Source organism: Moschus berezovskii, chromosome 14 (genome assembly GCF_049115385.1).
Source record: "Moschus berezovskii isolate FMDL1 chromosome 14, NW_MosBer_1.0, whole genome shotgun sequence".
In the NCBI taxonomy this organism is placed as follows: Eukaryota; Metazoa; Chordata; class Mammalia; order Artiodactyla; family Moschidae; genus Moschus; species Moschus berezovskii.
Window position 1 is genome coordinate 66042261 of NC_142473.1, and position 16866 is coordinate 66059126.

A 16866-nucleotide genomic window follows, 5' to 3' on the forward strand; every position below is an offset into this window, starting at 1 on the left:
TGTTTACCATTTTCAGGCAGATTCCTGAAGCCTTATCATCACGATAGAAGATTTAATTAACCTTTCGTATCTGTTCAGATTCTTTACCACTTGAGTTACAGGAAAGTCCTTATTATTAACAATGTGAAAGTGAAAGCCGCTCAGTCGTGTCCAGCTCTTTGCGACACCATAGACTATACAGTCCATGGAATTCTCCAGGCCAGAATACTGGAGTGGGTAGAAGATCCCCTTCTCTAGGGGATCTTCCCAACCCAGAGACCGAATCTGCCTGTGATGCAGGAGACCAGGGTTCAATCCCTGGATTGGGAAGATCCTCTGGAGAAGGGAATGGTAATCCATTTCAGTATTCTTGCCTGGAGAATTCCCTGGACAGAGAAGCCTGGCAGGCCATAGTTTGTGGGGTCACAAAGAGTCAGACATGACTGAATGACTAACACACACACATTTGTTCAGATTGCTGTATCTCAATTTTGGATTCAGGACCTGCAAAATAAGTTGCCTCATTGTTATTAAAAAATGGCATAAAACAAATTCTATTTGGAGACAATATATTCTGTTCAACAAAAACATGGCAAATACTGTGGAGGACACAGAAAGTAAATGCAGAGAAGGGACACTCCTAAACTTTTTCTCCTCCTATGTATCAGTTGTGTGTGATTCTTTGCAACCCCATGGACTGTAGCCCACCAGGCACCTCTACCCATGGAACTATCCAGGCAAGAATACTGGAGTGGGTTGCCATTTCCTCCTCCAGGGGATCTTCCCAACCCAGGGATTGAACTTGCCTCTCCTGTGTCTCCTACATTGGCAGGCAGATTCTTTATCATTACCACCACCTGGGAAGCCTGCCTACCAAAGAAAAATTACATACCCATTTAGAAGTGTCTTTGGTAAGTAAGGATGACAGGCAAACATGGGAGAAAAATATCAACTCCATAGGTCTTTACCCAAAATTCAAATGAAGCCAGCCTTCTCTGGACTCCAAAAATTGCTTGGCTGCTCTAAATATTTGCAAAATGTTGAAAGTGCGTTTCAAATGGGTCTCTTAGTTAATTCTCTTAATAGAATTAACATTGATGAGTTCACATCCTCCAGGAAGACTTCTCTGACCATGGGCTTTACTGCCAGTAGCCAGGTGAGAGGGAACTGGCTTATGTTTCCAAATCATTGAACTTAAAATATATGCATCTAACAGGCTTCCCAGGTTGCACAGTGGTAAAGAATCCACTTGCCAATGCAGGGGTCACAAGAAACGCAGGTTCGATTCCTAGGTGGGGAAGATTCCATGGAGTAGGAAATGGTAACCCACTCCACTATTCTTTCCTAGAAAATTCCATGGACAGAGGAGCCTGGCGGGCTACAATCACAAAAAGTTGGACAGGACTGAACACACACACACACAACAACCATTTGCCTGACTGGACCCACTTCTGAGACACTATGAATGCTTTTGGGATAATTTCTCATGCTTGCCATTGGATTCGATTTAAGTAACTCTCATAGCTCCTGACATGCTGCAAGCCCACAGTCACCATCTGTTGGATTAAACTAAATTAAGGGCTACATGAACATGTTCAATTTGAAATCTAGGCAGATTATTGTAAATATTTTAACAATGGCATTCAAGATAGGTTTCTATGACCTATCTTTCTCCCAACAAGGAAGCATGGAGCTTTCCTTAAATTTAACTAAATAAAGGGCTGTAATTACTTCCTTAGCCCCTGTATATCTTACCTGAGCAATAACCGGGTAGCCGCAGACTTCATCTCTAGCCTTGGTCATAAACACTGCCAGCACGAGATCTGGGTTACTCACCAGGTGAAAAGTCCTTGGGAAACAGGATTAGGCACATTACAAAGTAGCATTATCAATTTAGAGCGCCCCCTGTGCTACTTTAGCTCCATAGATTCTCTGTGACAATGGATATGAAATCTTCTAGGCGTTTCTCCCCACCATGAGCACGAAATTAAGCTTTCTTGGTGGAGAGTGCTGGAAGAATATGGAAGGAGAAAGGGGCCCTCGTGCTCTTTCTGGCTGCTGCCTGGGGTCAGTGTTTGGGAGTGGGGATATCCAGGGATGCTCTGCCAAACCAGGTGCCCAGATGACATGGTCCCTTAAACCCTCACAGCCCTGTCTGGTGATCATCCGCTTGTGGCCCTCTCGACATGGACACCACGTGCTCCAGGCCTTCTGCTGTACCAGCAACCCCATATCCTCTGCATTTCCATGTGTCCAGCAACAGCTGCACCCCCACGTATGTTTCAGAGGGTTGCTTCCTGCTTACCCAGAAACCACAGACCAGATCTGATCAGGCAAACTGTCCCATTTACTGCCATCCAGTGCACAGCACCCATGCTTTTCCAAGTGAGTTCTGAACTCCAGGCTTGGGAGGGACCCAATTCCAAGTTTGTCCTCAACTCTCTCACCCCCAGAGTCCCATATAGAGGGATTTTTTAAAAATCTGATAGTCATTTATCACAGTTTAATAATTCTTTATGTTAAAGAATCCTGTCTAAATTTTCTCTCTCTAGACTGTACCCAGACACTCTCCTCACCTGTTTTGCTGTTGAAGAAGTAATGGGGCAGACAGATAAAGAACATGGATTCTGGAGCCACAATGCCTGAATTTAAATCTTGAATATACCTCAAGATTTGCTCAACAACACTGTGTCTCAGTTTCCTCATCTGTAAAATCGGATAATGGAGCATACCTCACAGGGCTCTCATCTCAGGAATATAATGGGTTAATGCATAGAAAATGCATTGAATATTGTCTGGCTCATGGAACTTAATATGAGCTACTATTATTGATGGCTGTGATTTTTTTTATAGCTTTCCCTCAAATTCTTCTTTTCTACATGAGTATTTCCTAAAAGTCCAAGATTTATGTTGAATATTTTTAAGTTATATTGGCATTAAAAATAAAGCCTCCTTGACTGAAAAAACAGACAAAATTATAGAGCTATCACTCCCCAATTCTTTCCTTTATGTCACTTAAAAGCAAAAATAAACCAAACATTCAAGGATATTGTCTGCATAGCAAAAGTCTGTTCTTTATGTCTGTCAACATAGTTGCATTACAGACCAGCAGTGGCATTCCTGCTGTGGAAAGTATAGCTAGTCCTGAGTATAAAATTTAATGATGCAGAAGTGGAAGAAAGGGGGAGAAAGTGGGGGTGGAGGAGATCTGCTGTAAAAATACAGTATTTTTACTTTCAAGACTTAAAAGGTGCTAGATATCTAAATCTCTGAACAGAAAACAAAACATTCTCATTGTAAAGCATATGACCGACTCACATTGTTGTACAGCAAAAAACCAGCAAACCTTGCAAAGCAATTATATTCCAATGAAAACATTTTTTTAATAAATAAACCAGATGAGATAGGAAATACCCCAAACTTAAAAAAAAAAGAATCTGAAACATTGTTTATATTCCTACAAGACTATCACTATTAATCATACAATGTGTTTCTTCCTTCTATTGTTAGTCTTTTTAAATCCAAAGTGGGTATTCGATTTTATCAAATATCTTTTCAGCATTTATCAAGTCTGTGCACAGTGCGAGTGCTGCTGTTCAATGTTGTTCATCTCCGTAGCCTCAGCATGTGGCATAGCTTGCATCTTGCATTTGTATTGGCACTCAGCAGTAGTCAAATGAATGAATGATTCTGTATTTCCTGCAACGACTTATTGAGGTGGTGCCTAGATGAGCTACCTAGCTTTCTCGGTTTCTGCTGCCTAGAACAGACGGAGCCACTCCTTGTGTACTTCAGTTCCATGCTCAGTTGATTTTTCTTTCTTTCTTTCTATTTTGGACAATAGACTGTCACTTGCCCATAGCAGGGGTGCTTACATTCTGCAGGAACTCCGAGCTTATGGATGTCTACATAAAACCCACTATGTGCCAAACAGCAGTGTGAGAACTTTGTGTTCCAGCAACATCCAGCATAAGGTACAGCCTCTTCTACTAATCCACGGCACAAGTATGTACAAGCCAACTCAGCCCCTTGAGCTTCAGGTTCCCTAGCTGTAGAACACGTGAGGAGGATTTTCATCCCTGAGTGTTTTTTCATATTTCCTTTTAGAGATCAAATGATTCACTCAGATTGTGCCAGGGTTGAAAATGGAAGAGAGACACCAGATTATCTCTAAAGTTGACCTGGCATTTTTTCTGTGTGGCTGGAAACTGAGTAAATGTGTCTGTGGCAATCTCCTCCCTCTTGTCAGTGCCCCATTGCTCATTTCTTGCTGACTCTCCTAGACCATGTGCTCTTCCAGCTAGGCCTTGTTCTCACAGTCATAATTTCCCTTAAGAGGTTTTGCTTAAGACATCAGATTTCCTAGTTGTTTTCTATTTTAAATAGGCCACAATGAAAAATTAATTCAAGACCCAAAGGACCAAATGAAAGGTAGAAAATTCTAGGCACAGAGATAGCACTTGGTACCTCCCATCATGCTGGCAGTAAACTACTGGGCCAATGCTCTATTGGTACAAATTCTGATTGGGCAGTTGCCTCAATTAAGTGCTAATTTACTACCTGGGGAAAATATGGGTGATCAAAAGACTATGGTTCACATAAATGGGATTTTCTATAGGTTTTGCTATATAGTGTAACACAGGGTTCTCCAGGCCTCACCAGCTTATCAGAACAAACGGGGTTCAATAACTAACTACATGAAAAAAAGCAAAAGCAAAATGACAGAAGAAAGCTCAGAATTACTGTCACTATACAGACACATTTTCTCCATGGGACATTTATTCCTCTGAATCAAGCCCATACCTAATCAGCAAGACTTCTGCAAAACCTCTCCTGCTCACGTGCTTAGATGGTGACCCACATGTTCATCAGCAAACCCAGCCCCAATGCTGCTCCCCATTGTGGCTCCACTTCTCTCTAGACTTCTTCTCTCTAGACTCCAGTTTCCAACCAGGGATCAATCAATACTACCATCTCCCTCCAATCGTTCCTCTCTTCTACAGTTTGACATTGGGAGGCCTCAATATGACAATGTTGTGGAGTGTTCTGGAAAGTGGAAAGAAATTGGAAGACACCATCCCCTTTTGTATTTCATGTGGTTAGATCTTCCAAAGCAGTGATGGAGTGAACAGAGTTATAGGCAAGCTTCTCCTTGTATTTACTTAAACAGCCTGTCCTTCCCCTCTTCCTGATTTCCCAGCAGCACTCAGAATGGAAACCAAAACCAGTACAGACACTGAGCAGGACTCAGAACTTGTCCCCTCTTTTGATGACCAAGTGTTTCTGAATGAAACATCAAGTGTGGCTGTCTCCTTGGGGTCACTTCTCTCATCCCCCATCAAATTCCAATTCTTAGGCTCAAGTAGGATGACTACTATAATACAGAAAGCCAAGGCAGTAAGATGCAGCTCTAAATTCCAGAAAAGTAGAGATGGGTAGCACTAGCTTCATGAGCAAGAATTTTTATCTGTTTAGTTCTTTGCAGAAAGCGCCAGCACCTAAAACACTGCCCTTGATAATCCTTTGCAGCTAAATGAATGAATTCTGGTCCCATACAGAAAACTATTCACAGGGACAAAAGCCTGCTTCTTAGCTCCCCCGTTGCAAAGACAGCTTAGCTACGATGAATGGGGTGAAAGAACAAACTCACCAGGTCTGTCTACATGTTGGCTTTTCAGCCGTCTCTAAAACAAGGCCACATGTGTTCCCTGCTGGCGGCTCTGAATCTCAGACCAGGGAGCAGAGGAAGGCTAGTTCCTTTCCTGTCCATGCTGGCCCCTCTGCTGCCGCCTGCTGAAGCGTATACAGTCTCTCTAGAAGCAGCAGTCCCCTAAGCCTTCTGCATCAGACACCCTTTAGAATCCAATAAAAATCACAGCTGTTTCCCAGGAAAAAGAAAAAGTATTGCACAGATATACAAACACATTTTCTGTATGTAGTATTTCAAGAGACTGAAGAGGGCCCTGAAGCCCCACGATATAACACGAATGATAGACTCAGAAGCAAACCATCTAAAAACGAAGGAGTTGTTCCCTCTCTTGCTAAAGAAATGCTCAAGTATGCACAAAACCAGAGAGAAATGTATAAGAAACCACCACAGACTCAACAGTTATCAACATTCTGCTATTCCTGTTTCATCTACTGCCCACTCCCCACTTTAAAAATTTTTGCTTTGCTAGAATATTCGAAAACAAATCTGAGCTTTCAGTTTTATCTGTAAATACTAAAATGTACATCCAAGTGATCAGGACTTTTTTTTTAAAAAACATAACCACTAAACTATTATGACACCCTACAAAATTAAGCTTTCTTTAATATCATGTGCTACCCAGGCTATTTTAAATTCCTTCTGATTGTCTAGGAAATAAACTTTCTGACAGTGGTAAGCTTCAAGCTAGATCCATACAAGGGCCAGTCATGGCACTCAGCTGATATATTTGATTAGGGCAAGAATTCAATTCGATTTCACTGTGTGAGTAGAAGCCACATCAGTCAGTTATCTGATGGAAGAGGTGGAAGGGAAGGAAGGCATGCACGTGAGGAGGTACAGGAGACTGTTAACGAAAAGTACCTCACAACTTTTAAAATAGGACTTTTTAGAATTCGGAGAAGGCAATGGCAAGCTACTCTAGTACTCTTGCTTGGGAAATCCCATGGACGGAGGAGCCTGGTAGGCTGCAGTCCATGGGGTCGCTAGGAGTCGGACATGAATGAGCGACTTCACTTTCACACATTGGAGAAGGAAATGGCAACCCACTCCAGTGTTCTTGCCTGGAGAATCCCAGGGACGGGGGAGCTTGTGGGCTGCTGTCTATGGGGTCGCACAGAGTCGGACAAGACTGAAGTGACTTAGCAGCAGCAGAATTCTTACTTGATTTTATGATGTTTTCAAATCATAAAATCAATTAGATGAGCACTTAGTTTTCTCTTGACCTTGGTTCATTAAAACTGTGAACCCAATAGGTCAGGCTTCACGTTTCTTATTTGAATCCAGAGTGGATGGGTTGTGTGTAGACCACTGAGCACTTGCATTTGATTTCGCTTTTTCTTCCTTGAGTAGGTTAAAAAAAAAAAAATCATTGGCTACATTAGAAAGAAAATCCAAAGCCCTCAAATATACCTCTGCCTGCTCTGTGGGGACCATGCTGGATCTCTTTGGCTCCCATTCACCTCTTGATATATTAACACCCAAATATGATGGGTTTACCTGCTGTCTTCCTTGTGCATCCAGCGTTGATGACTATCATCTGCTTTTTTCTCCACCAAAACCACCTCCACGCCCGAGCGCAGGTTGGGGCCTCGCACCCCCAAGACTAGCTGAGGAGCAGCATAGCTTATAATTTGCCCATCTCTGTATTCAAACTGCTGGTGGCAAAGTTTCTGCAGTTTACTCTGTTTTGGAGAATGGCTGAGATAAAGAAAATTCCATTAGCGGCAGAAAAATGTCCTGTGCTCTGATGTGCTGCAGATTGCAAGTTCTGTTGGCGAGAGACCTGCCGTGAACCAAATTCACTTGTAATGGGGAAGCATTATCATCAGGAGAGCAGTGAAGCCATTTGCTTTGCATTGTCAAGCTGATGTAAAAAGTAGAATTCTGAGTTTATTTTGCCATAGGAATATATGTTTATCCAAGAGAATATGAGAAATTCATCAGCAAAGGAAAAAATCATTTTAGATCATTTAAAGAGAAGAAGTAGGAGGCAGAACAGGGCAAATAGAAGGCAAAACAGAGAGAAACAGAGGAGTTCTGTACAAAGGATGATCATTTCTGTCCTCTGTCTACAGAATCCCTGGCAAGTAGAAACCCATTCTCCAAGCTCTTTCCATCTTCCCTAACAGCTTATAGAACGTCATAAACCAAAATGATGATACGCTAACAAGTTAAAAGAAGGTCTTACTTAAATATCTCTGAAGGCATCAAACATACTTAATAAATCTATCAAACATAATAATGCATTAGCAATTAATTTATAGATGTCTATTAAGTCCCTACTTTGTGCATGGACCAATGCTAAGTGTTGAAGTGCCGAAACTGTTTAACTCACGTAAATTGTTGTAATGTTAAGTAAATACATAAAGATTATGGAATAATAAAACATACAATAGATTTCTGTCATTTCACTGGACATTGACCAGAGAAAAAAATTAAATTAAAAGGCAAGAAATTGCATTTTGCTAATTTCTTAAAGACATCGGGGCATTTTACATGCTTATTCATAAGTTCATTCACATACTCATTTCACTAAAATACAGGCTCTGTCCTAAGTTCTCAGGAGGCAAAGATGGGTGGGCTTACCTTTTAAAAGAAAAGACACAAGTGAAAAAGAAATTACACTACACAGCTAAAGCAAGAAGGTGCTTCCCATCTGTACCTGTAAATACTTCAGTCAAAGCCACAAGAAACACAGAAATGTGTGTGTTGCTGTAGACAGCTACTAACAGTAATGTAAATCTTCAGGAATACAGTGAGCGAGCCTAAGACCAGGTAGAAATATTTAACAGGAATCCCTGACAATTTTCTTACCTGTATTTCTTCTCTGGTTCCATATTTTCAAAGGGCTCATCTTCCATTTTGTTTGGAAGGTTGTCATTCTTATCAAAGTTATGAGAAGATTCCTGCCAGGCATACCTGAGAAGTGTGTGACAAGCCTTCATTCTGAGATGGGCTCTTGCATGTGAATCTCTATCAAGGTTGAGAAGCAAACAGAGGTCTGAGAATTCTCATTTATACTCCCAGGATGTTCTCTGAGGTGCAGTCTGATTGTATCCTAAAGGATGTTAGTGGATCTGGAAATCATATTTCCTTAATGGTTCTTAACGCAAAGTCACATCCTACTAATACACAATTTAGAATTTTAATACAAAGCTACTAATAAAATTTCTCAATCACATAATAAACAGCATTCATCTTTGTCATATTTATTCAGGAAAAAATGGGGCCATATGTATTATATTTCAAAAATAAGATTAGGACTACTCAATAGCTTTGGAAATTCATAACAAATGTATAATGAGACTCTTGCCTACTCCATAAATGTGGCATAATTCTGTCTGAAACAGACAGCCTAGACTACTAGGTTTCATAAAATTTACTCATTAGGCAATATTAAGGAATCTTAATTAACTTTTCCTCTCAGTAGAAAAATCTAGAGAGACTCAAATAGCACCAGCACAAACATGCCAGGTTTTGATAGAGAATAATATACAAAAACACTTAAATAGTCATAGTCTGAATAACTGAGTGGGCCTCCTGGCTTCTTATTTAGATGAAATCGTGAACAGACGCATAGCCACCATGCAGATGTGAGTATATCAAGTTCCCAGGCACAGTTCAGGGTGCAGTTGCTTGCGTGGGATCATGATACAATACGAGCGCTGCTCTGCCGGAGGCAGAATACATATACAGGCAAAGCAGCTAGCATGCTTCAGTCCTCTAAATGTGCATAAGTGCAAATAAAGTTCTCTGGGGGAAGTTGTGGTCGCCAACAACTTGGATGTAACTGCAAGCAGTATCAAAGTACCCAAGTCTCCAGGGACAAGTCCTGCTTTAGAAGAGCAGACCATACACTTTTCAAATGTAGCAAAAGTATTACATATGGATATGAAGTGGGTAACAACTGCCTCATTCAGAACTTCAGCAGAACAGGCTTCTCAAGTAGAAAAAGAGAAATAGTGCCATCATGTGTTGAAAATAGAAAATGCAGCTTTCCCACCAACTTCATCTGTTTTAATGAAAATAGACCAACAACAAAAATAAAGTCAGTTTTAACACAGTCAGCAAGGTGTAAACAAGATTTTTCCTCCAAGCTGAGATGTTTTATCTTCTAACTTGGGCAGTCTGTATGCTCTTCAGCTTCCAAGCAAATGAAGTACAGTACAGTCAATTTTAGAACAGCCATTAAAACAGAAACCTAAACAAACATCTTGTTTTATTGATTCATTTATGTCCACTAGTGAGAACCGGACGTGGAACAGCAGACTGGTTCCAAATTGGGAAAGGAGTATGCCAAGGCTGTATACTGTCACCCTGCTTGTTTAACCTATATGCAGAGTACATCATGTGAAATGCCGGGCTGGATGAAGCACAAGCTGGAATCAAGATTGCTGGGAGAAATATCAATAACCTCAGATATGCAGATGACACCACACTTATGGCAGAAAGTGAAGAAGAACTAAAGAGCCTCTTGATGAAAGTGAAAGAGGAGAGTGATAAAGTCTCATGGAGCTAGTGGGAAGAAGAGAGATAATAGACCAATAAAAGAATAAATAAGCAATTTAAGTGTTACAGGTGGAATAAAACAGGAAATTGTGATAAAAATTGGGTAGGGTGGGGTAGGACCTACTTCAGCAATGGAGTCAGAGAAGGCTTCTCTGAGAAATGATGCTTGAGTTGGGACTTGGACAACGGGAAGGAGCCAGTCATGTCAAGACCTGAAGCAAGAACACTCTAGAACAAACGGAAAGGCTCCAAAGTAAGAACATACATGGCTCACTGAGGAACAGAAAGAAACTAGTGTGACAGGTATATAATAAGTGAAGGGAAAGGTAGTACATTAAGGCTTAAGAAGTGACCAGGGCCTGGATACAAGGCTCTGAAGAAATGAGAAAATTCCTTTTAAACTCCAGGCTCCAAAGGTCTTTTCTTCCACAAAGCATCAATGCAGAGGTTAGTGCCCTCAGAATTTCTTTTCCATTTGTTTCTTATTCTATCAGCAATCTTTGCACCGAACTGATCAAAAGAGTTCCTTCCAGATTTATGTTCTAACCTCTTGCTTTACAGATGTCCCTCCTTAAATTATTCCTCCTCTTTTTAAATATGTAAAAATCTCCATACAAACATATGTAAGAAAGTCTAGGGAAATTTTGTGCTTACTTAATATAAGATGATAGGGGTTCAAGTGATCAGAAATGGTTCAAATACCAAGTGAAAGTTAGCCTGGAGAAGATACAACCCAGAAGATTAATGACAATAAGTTTCAAATACTTTACACAGGTGGACTCATCGAATAGAGACATTCTAAATCATTATTTCAACATGAAAATGGACTGCCTTGCGAAATAGTGATCCCCCTGTCAACTAGGAGTATTCATGAAGAGACTGGATTAAAAGATCCTGCCTACAAGGTACAGGACATTCCTACATCATTTTTTTTTAACCTGAGGTATAACATATAGCACTATATTAGTTTCAGGTATACAACATAATGATTTGATATTCGTATATATTGTGAAATGATCACCACAAATACATGTAGTTAACATCCATCCCTGCAGATAGTTACAAATTGTTTTTCTTATAATAACTTTAAGATCTGCTCCCTTGATGACTTTCAGATACACAATGCAATATTGCTAAGTATAGTTATCATGCTTCTGCATTGTGTTTGTCGAATGGACTCAAGAACTTTTAGATCAAGGATTCCAGGCCTTGATGAAATCTATGAACCAGAACAAGAATCTTTGCTCTCAAAGATATCACTTCTTTTTTCTTATTTGATTTTTCCAAAGTACAGTATAATAACTCAGAGGCTAGGTGATACATTCTTTAGAAGAACAATAAGAGGGGATGTTAGGAAAGTTTGTGGCCCATTCCCTAATGATTGACCAAGATATCATATAAGTCAAATCACTCTCTTTCTGAAGGCTTTCCTTTCTGGTGCCTTTTTAGTGTCAGGATGTAGGACCAGACGAATTACCCACTAAAATAAGGAAGTTTGATTACTGACATAAAAGTTAATATTCTTATACATGAGGACAGAAAAAATCTTTTAAAACAATGGGTAACAATGATGTATAAATTAATTCTCAATTACTACAATCGTAATTGACCAACTATTTCTGGTTTCATAATTTGGAAACTCATTTGATGATTCCTTCATTTATTCTGTAAATGATGACAAAAGTTAGTTTCCCTGGTCTTCGCAGAACACATGTGACAGTTTCTGCCCTCAAGGAATTCCCAAGTTGGTAGTTGTTGGTGAGGGAGAGGGTAAGCATCTGATAGGTACATTGCTAGCACAATCATTGTCATGACTGATTTCAATGATAAAGAGTCCTTCCACCAATGAGGATGGGGCAAGTCAAGGTAGCTCAGTTGGAGAGAAATGAGTACGTGGTCAGGCCTACAGCAGTGCGTCAGTGGAGTAGGCAATGTTCAGCTGACAGCTTTGCAGCCGCTGAGCTGAAGCTTGGAGTTCACATGGCAGAAAGAAAAAGTATGGAGAGGAGATGGGCATGTGGGCACAAATGAGGGTTAACACAGGCCTGGATGAGGGTCAGAAGGGCTTGGAATTGAAGAGTAAACATTGTTTTCTGTGTGCAGTAGGTAGCCATTGAAGAACTGTATAAAGCCATCTTGTGCTTTAGAAAGATGATTGTTCACAGACGAAACTTCAAGGTGAACTGGAAGGAGATTATGGAGATAGAAACCAACCAGAAAGCTATTCCAGCAATCCAGGATGGTAACTCACATTAACATACATTCAGCTGGAATCCAGTAAGGAAGAAACACAGAAAGGAAGATTGTTCCTAAAGTCCATGCTGATGGAAACAAAACATGATGAACTCTTCAAATAAATGTCCCCAGTTCTAAGATTCTAGTCTTTTTAAAAACAGTAACATCAAAGGCTTTTTCTGCATCTATTGAGATTATATGGTTTTTATCTTTCAATTTGTTAATGTGGTGTATCACACTGATTGATTTGTGTATATTGAAGAATCCTTGCATCCCTGGAGTAAACCCAACTTGATCATGGTACATGAGCTTTTTGATGTGTTGCTGAATTCTGTTAGCTAAAATTTTGTTGAGGATTTTTGCATCATGTTCAGCAGTGATACCGCCTGGAGTTTTCTTTTCTTGTGCTGTCTTTGTCTGGTTTTGGTATCAGGGTGATGGTGACCTCACAGAATGAGTTTGGAAGTGTTCCTTCCTCTGCAATTCTTTGAAAGAGTTTTAGAAGGATAGGCATTATCTCTTCTCTAATGTTTGATAGAACTCTCCTGTGAAGCCATCTGGTCCTGGGCTTTTGTTTTTTGGGAGATTTTTGATCACAGCTTCAATTTCAGTGCTTATAATTGGGTTGTTCATAATTTCAGCACTGCTTCATTATTAAAACTCTTCAAAAAATGGGCATAGAAGGAACTTACCTCAACTTAGTAAAGGCCATACATGATATGCCTACAGCAAACATTATTCTCAATAGTGAAAAACTGAAAGCATTCACCCTAAGATCAGGAAGAAGACAAGGGTGCCCTCTTTCCCCACTATTATTCAACATAGTTCTGGAAGTCCCAGTTACAGCAATCAGAGAAGAAAGAGACATAAAAGTAATCCAGATTGGAAAATAAGAAGTAAAGCTCTATTTGCAGATGACATGATACTGTACATAGAAAACCCTAAAGAGAGTATCAGAAAACTACTAGAGCTAATCAGTGAATTGAGCAAAGTTGCAGGATACAAAATCAATACACAGAAATCACTTGTATTTCTATATACTAACAATGAAAAATCAGAAAGAGAAATTAAGGAATCAATCCCATTCACCACTGCAACAAAAAGAATTAAATATCTAGGAATAAACTTACCTATGGAGACAGAAGAACTGTACACAGAAAATTATAAGACACTAATGAAAGAAATCTCACTGGAAAAGACCCTGATGCTGGGAAAGGTTGGGGGCGGGAGGAGAAGGGGATGACAGAGAATGAGATGGCTGGATGGCATCACCGACTCGATGGACATGAGTTTGAGTGAACTCCAGGAGTTGGTGATGGACAGGGAGGCCTGGCGTGCTGTGATTCATGGGGTCGTGGAGAGTTGGACACGACTGAGCGACTGAACTGAACTGAACTGAATGAAAGAAATCAAAGATGACACAAACAGATGCAGAGATAGTCCATGTTCCTGGGTAGGAAGAATCAATACTGTGAACATGACTATACTATCAAACACAATCTACAGATTCAATGTGATCCCTATCAAATTACCAATGACATTTTTCACAGAACTAGAACAAAAAAATTTCACAATTCATATGGAAACACAAGACCACGAATAGCCAAAGCAGTCTTGAGAAAGAAGAATGGAGCTGGAGGAATCAATCTTCCTGACTTCAGATTGTACTACAAAGTTACAATCATCAAGACAGCATGGTTCGACGCATAAATTTTCCTCTGTTCATTTCTTTGCATTTGTGCTTTTTTAATAAAAATACTTTTAACTGTAAAGAAAAAAAATTATAAAAAATAAATAAATAAATAAAATTTGAGAAAGTCACAAAAAAAAATAAAATAAAATAATTAAAAAAAAAAAAAAAAGACAGCATGGTACTGGCACAAAAACAGACACATAGACCAATGGAACAAGATGGAAAGCCCAGAAATAAACCCATGCTCCTTTGGGTACCTTATATTTGACAAAGGAGGCAAGAATATGCAATGGGGCAAAGACAGCCTCTTCAATAAATGGTGTGGGAAAACTGGACAGCTACATGTAAAAGAATGAAATTAGAACACTTCCTAATACCATACACAAAGATAAACTCAAAATGGATTAAAGGCCTAAATATAAGACCAGAAACTATAAAACTCTTAGAGGAAAACAAACACAGAACACCTGGTGACATAAATCAAAGAAAGATCCTTTATGACTCACCTCCTAGAGTAATGGAAATAAAAACAAAAGTAAACAAGGGGGACCTGATTAAACAAAAGAGATTTTCACAGCAAAGAAAACTATAAGCAAGGTGAAAAGATAACGCTCAGAATGGGAGAAAATAATAGCATATGAAACAACTGACAAAGGATTAATTTCCAATATATACAAGCAGCTCATACAACTCAATACCAGAAAAGCAAACAACCCAATCAAAGAGTGGGTAAAAGACCTAAGCAGTCATTTCTCTAAGGAAGACATACAGGTGGCTAACAAACACATGAACAGATGCTCCACACGGCTTATTATTAGAGTGCAAATCAAAACAACAATGAGATATCACCTCACACCAGTCAGAATGGCCATCATCAAAAAGTTTGCAAACAATAAATGCTGGAGAGGGTGTGGAGAAAATGGAATGTTTCTGCACTGTTGGTGGGAATATAGATTGATACAGTCACTATGGAAGACAGTATGGAGATTCCTTAAAATACTAGGAATAAAACCACCACATGACCCAGCAATCCCACTCCTAGGCATATACCCTAAAGAAACCAAAATTGAAAAAGACACATGTATCCCATTGCTCATTGCAGCACTATTTACAATAGCTAGAACATGGAAACAACCTAGATGTCCATCAACGGATGAATGGATAAAGAAGTTGTGGTACATATACACAATGGAATATTACTCAGCCATAAAAAGGAATGCCTTTGAGTCAGTTCTAATGAGGTGGATGAACCTAGAACCTATGAAATAAAGTCAGAAAGAGAAAGATAAATATTGTATTCTAACGCTTATACATGGAATCTAGATAAATGGTACTGAAGAATTTATTTACAGGGCAGCAGTGGAGAAACACACATAGAGAACAGACTTATGGACATGGGGAGAGGGGAGGAGAGGGTGAGATGTATGGAAAGAGTAACAGGGAAACTTACATTACCATATGTAAAATAGATAGCCAACGGGAATTTGCTGTGTGGCCAAGAAACTCAAACAGGGGTTTTGCATCAACCTAGAGGGCTGGGATGGGGAGGGAGGGAGGTTCAAAAGAGAGGGGATATATGTATACCCATGGTTGATTCATGTGGAGGTTTGACAGAAAACAACAAAATTCTGTAAAGCAATTATCCTTCAATAAAAAAATAAATTAAAAAAAATAGTAGCATCATAACAGAATTTTTGAAAGTAGATCATTGTGATGGTTGAACACTGAAGCTCCAGCTCTATCCTTTTGCCAGGAAATTAATTAAATACTAGCTCTTCAAATGCCATCAGTTTCACAAACTAGATGTGGGTTCCCTGCATGGGCTCTTCACTGTTACTGAGCTAATGAGCTAAGTTCAATAGGAATAGCTTTTCTGGCCACACTGATTACTTACAGAATTTCACTGGAAGCATTTTCTGATGTTAAAGCATTTTTTTGCATTTGCTTTTCCTCTGGTTCTATAATTTGCTTCTCTTTTCCAAAAACTGGTTTCCTCACAGCAAGCTTGGCTCCAGATACAATGTCACTTTGGACTTCTAAAACAAGAGCTGAACAAAAATGCACAAATTGCAAGGACATATTAGTTATGATTTCAGAGCATTAGGATTTTGAAAACACATGTTAAAATAAAAATGCAGAAACTTTCCAGCTGCTGTGTCTAAGAGAATACATTCTAAGTGTAATTGATAGCTGCTCTTTAATAAATTGAATTTCACTTAATTTAATTTTTGTAGATTCTTTCCTCTCAAGATATTTTCAGTCAAAAATAGGTCTTTCCAAAAATAAGCTGCTAGCTATTGTAAATTCTAACTATTCAAATGGGTTATATTATCTAGACATATGCTTTTAGATCATTCTCTGGGATCCCAGACAGCTCAGTGAAAGTTCCCAGTGCCTTAAGAGACACATGCAAAGTGTAATATACAGTGTTAAGATACTATTTTAAATTATATTAATGAATTTTCTCTTTTTCCTTTCTATGTATAGGATCTTTGTTCTGGTCCTGGGGTATCCTTCAGGGAAGATGGAAGACCATGAGGAAATGAGCAACATTACAAGAGGAAAGCATTAAGTACAAATACAGTTTTGACATTCAAGCACAAGACTATGGCCATGCAGGTCAGGATGACACTGTCATGACTTAGGATTTTTTTTTTTCTAAATCCCTTTAACTCCCATTTAACTCATCACAGTTTTAATCTCAAAGTTGAGCTGGAGGAACCCCACCATTTCTGGGCCT

The 16866-nt window shown here is 39.4% G+C and overlaps 1 protein-coding gene across 1 annotated transcript in view; it reads right to left on the reverse strand.

Annotated features, from left to right (window-relative positions):
• Window positions 1-16866, reverse strand: part of LOC129554722 (doublecortin domain-containing protein 1) — a 94409-nt gene that overhangs the window by 59343 nt on the left and 18200 nt on the right. The window contains exons 6-9 of the mRNA XM_055423783.2: window positions 16021-16174; window positions 8504-8662; window positions 7187-7387; window positions 1735-1828 (exon numbers count right to left, since the gene is read on the reverse strand). Coding sequence (XP_055279758.2) covers window positions 1735-1828; window positions 7187-7387; window positions 8504-8662; window positions 16021-16174 — 608 coding nt within the window. The remainder of the gene's footprint in view (window positions 1-1734; window positions 1829-7186; window positions 7388-8503; window positions 8663-16020; window positions 16175-16866) is intronic.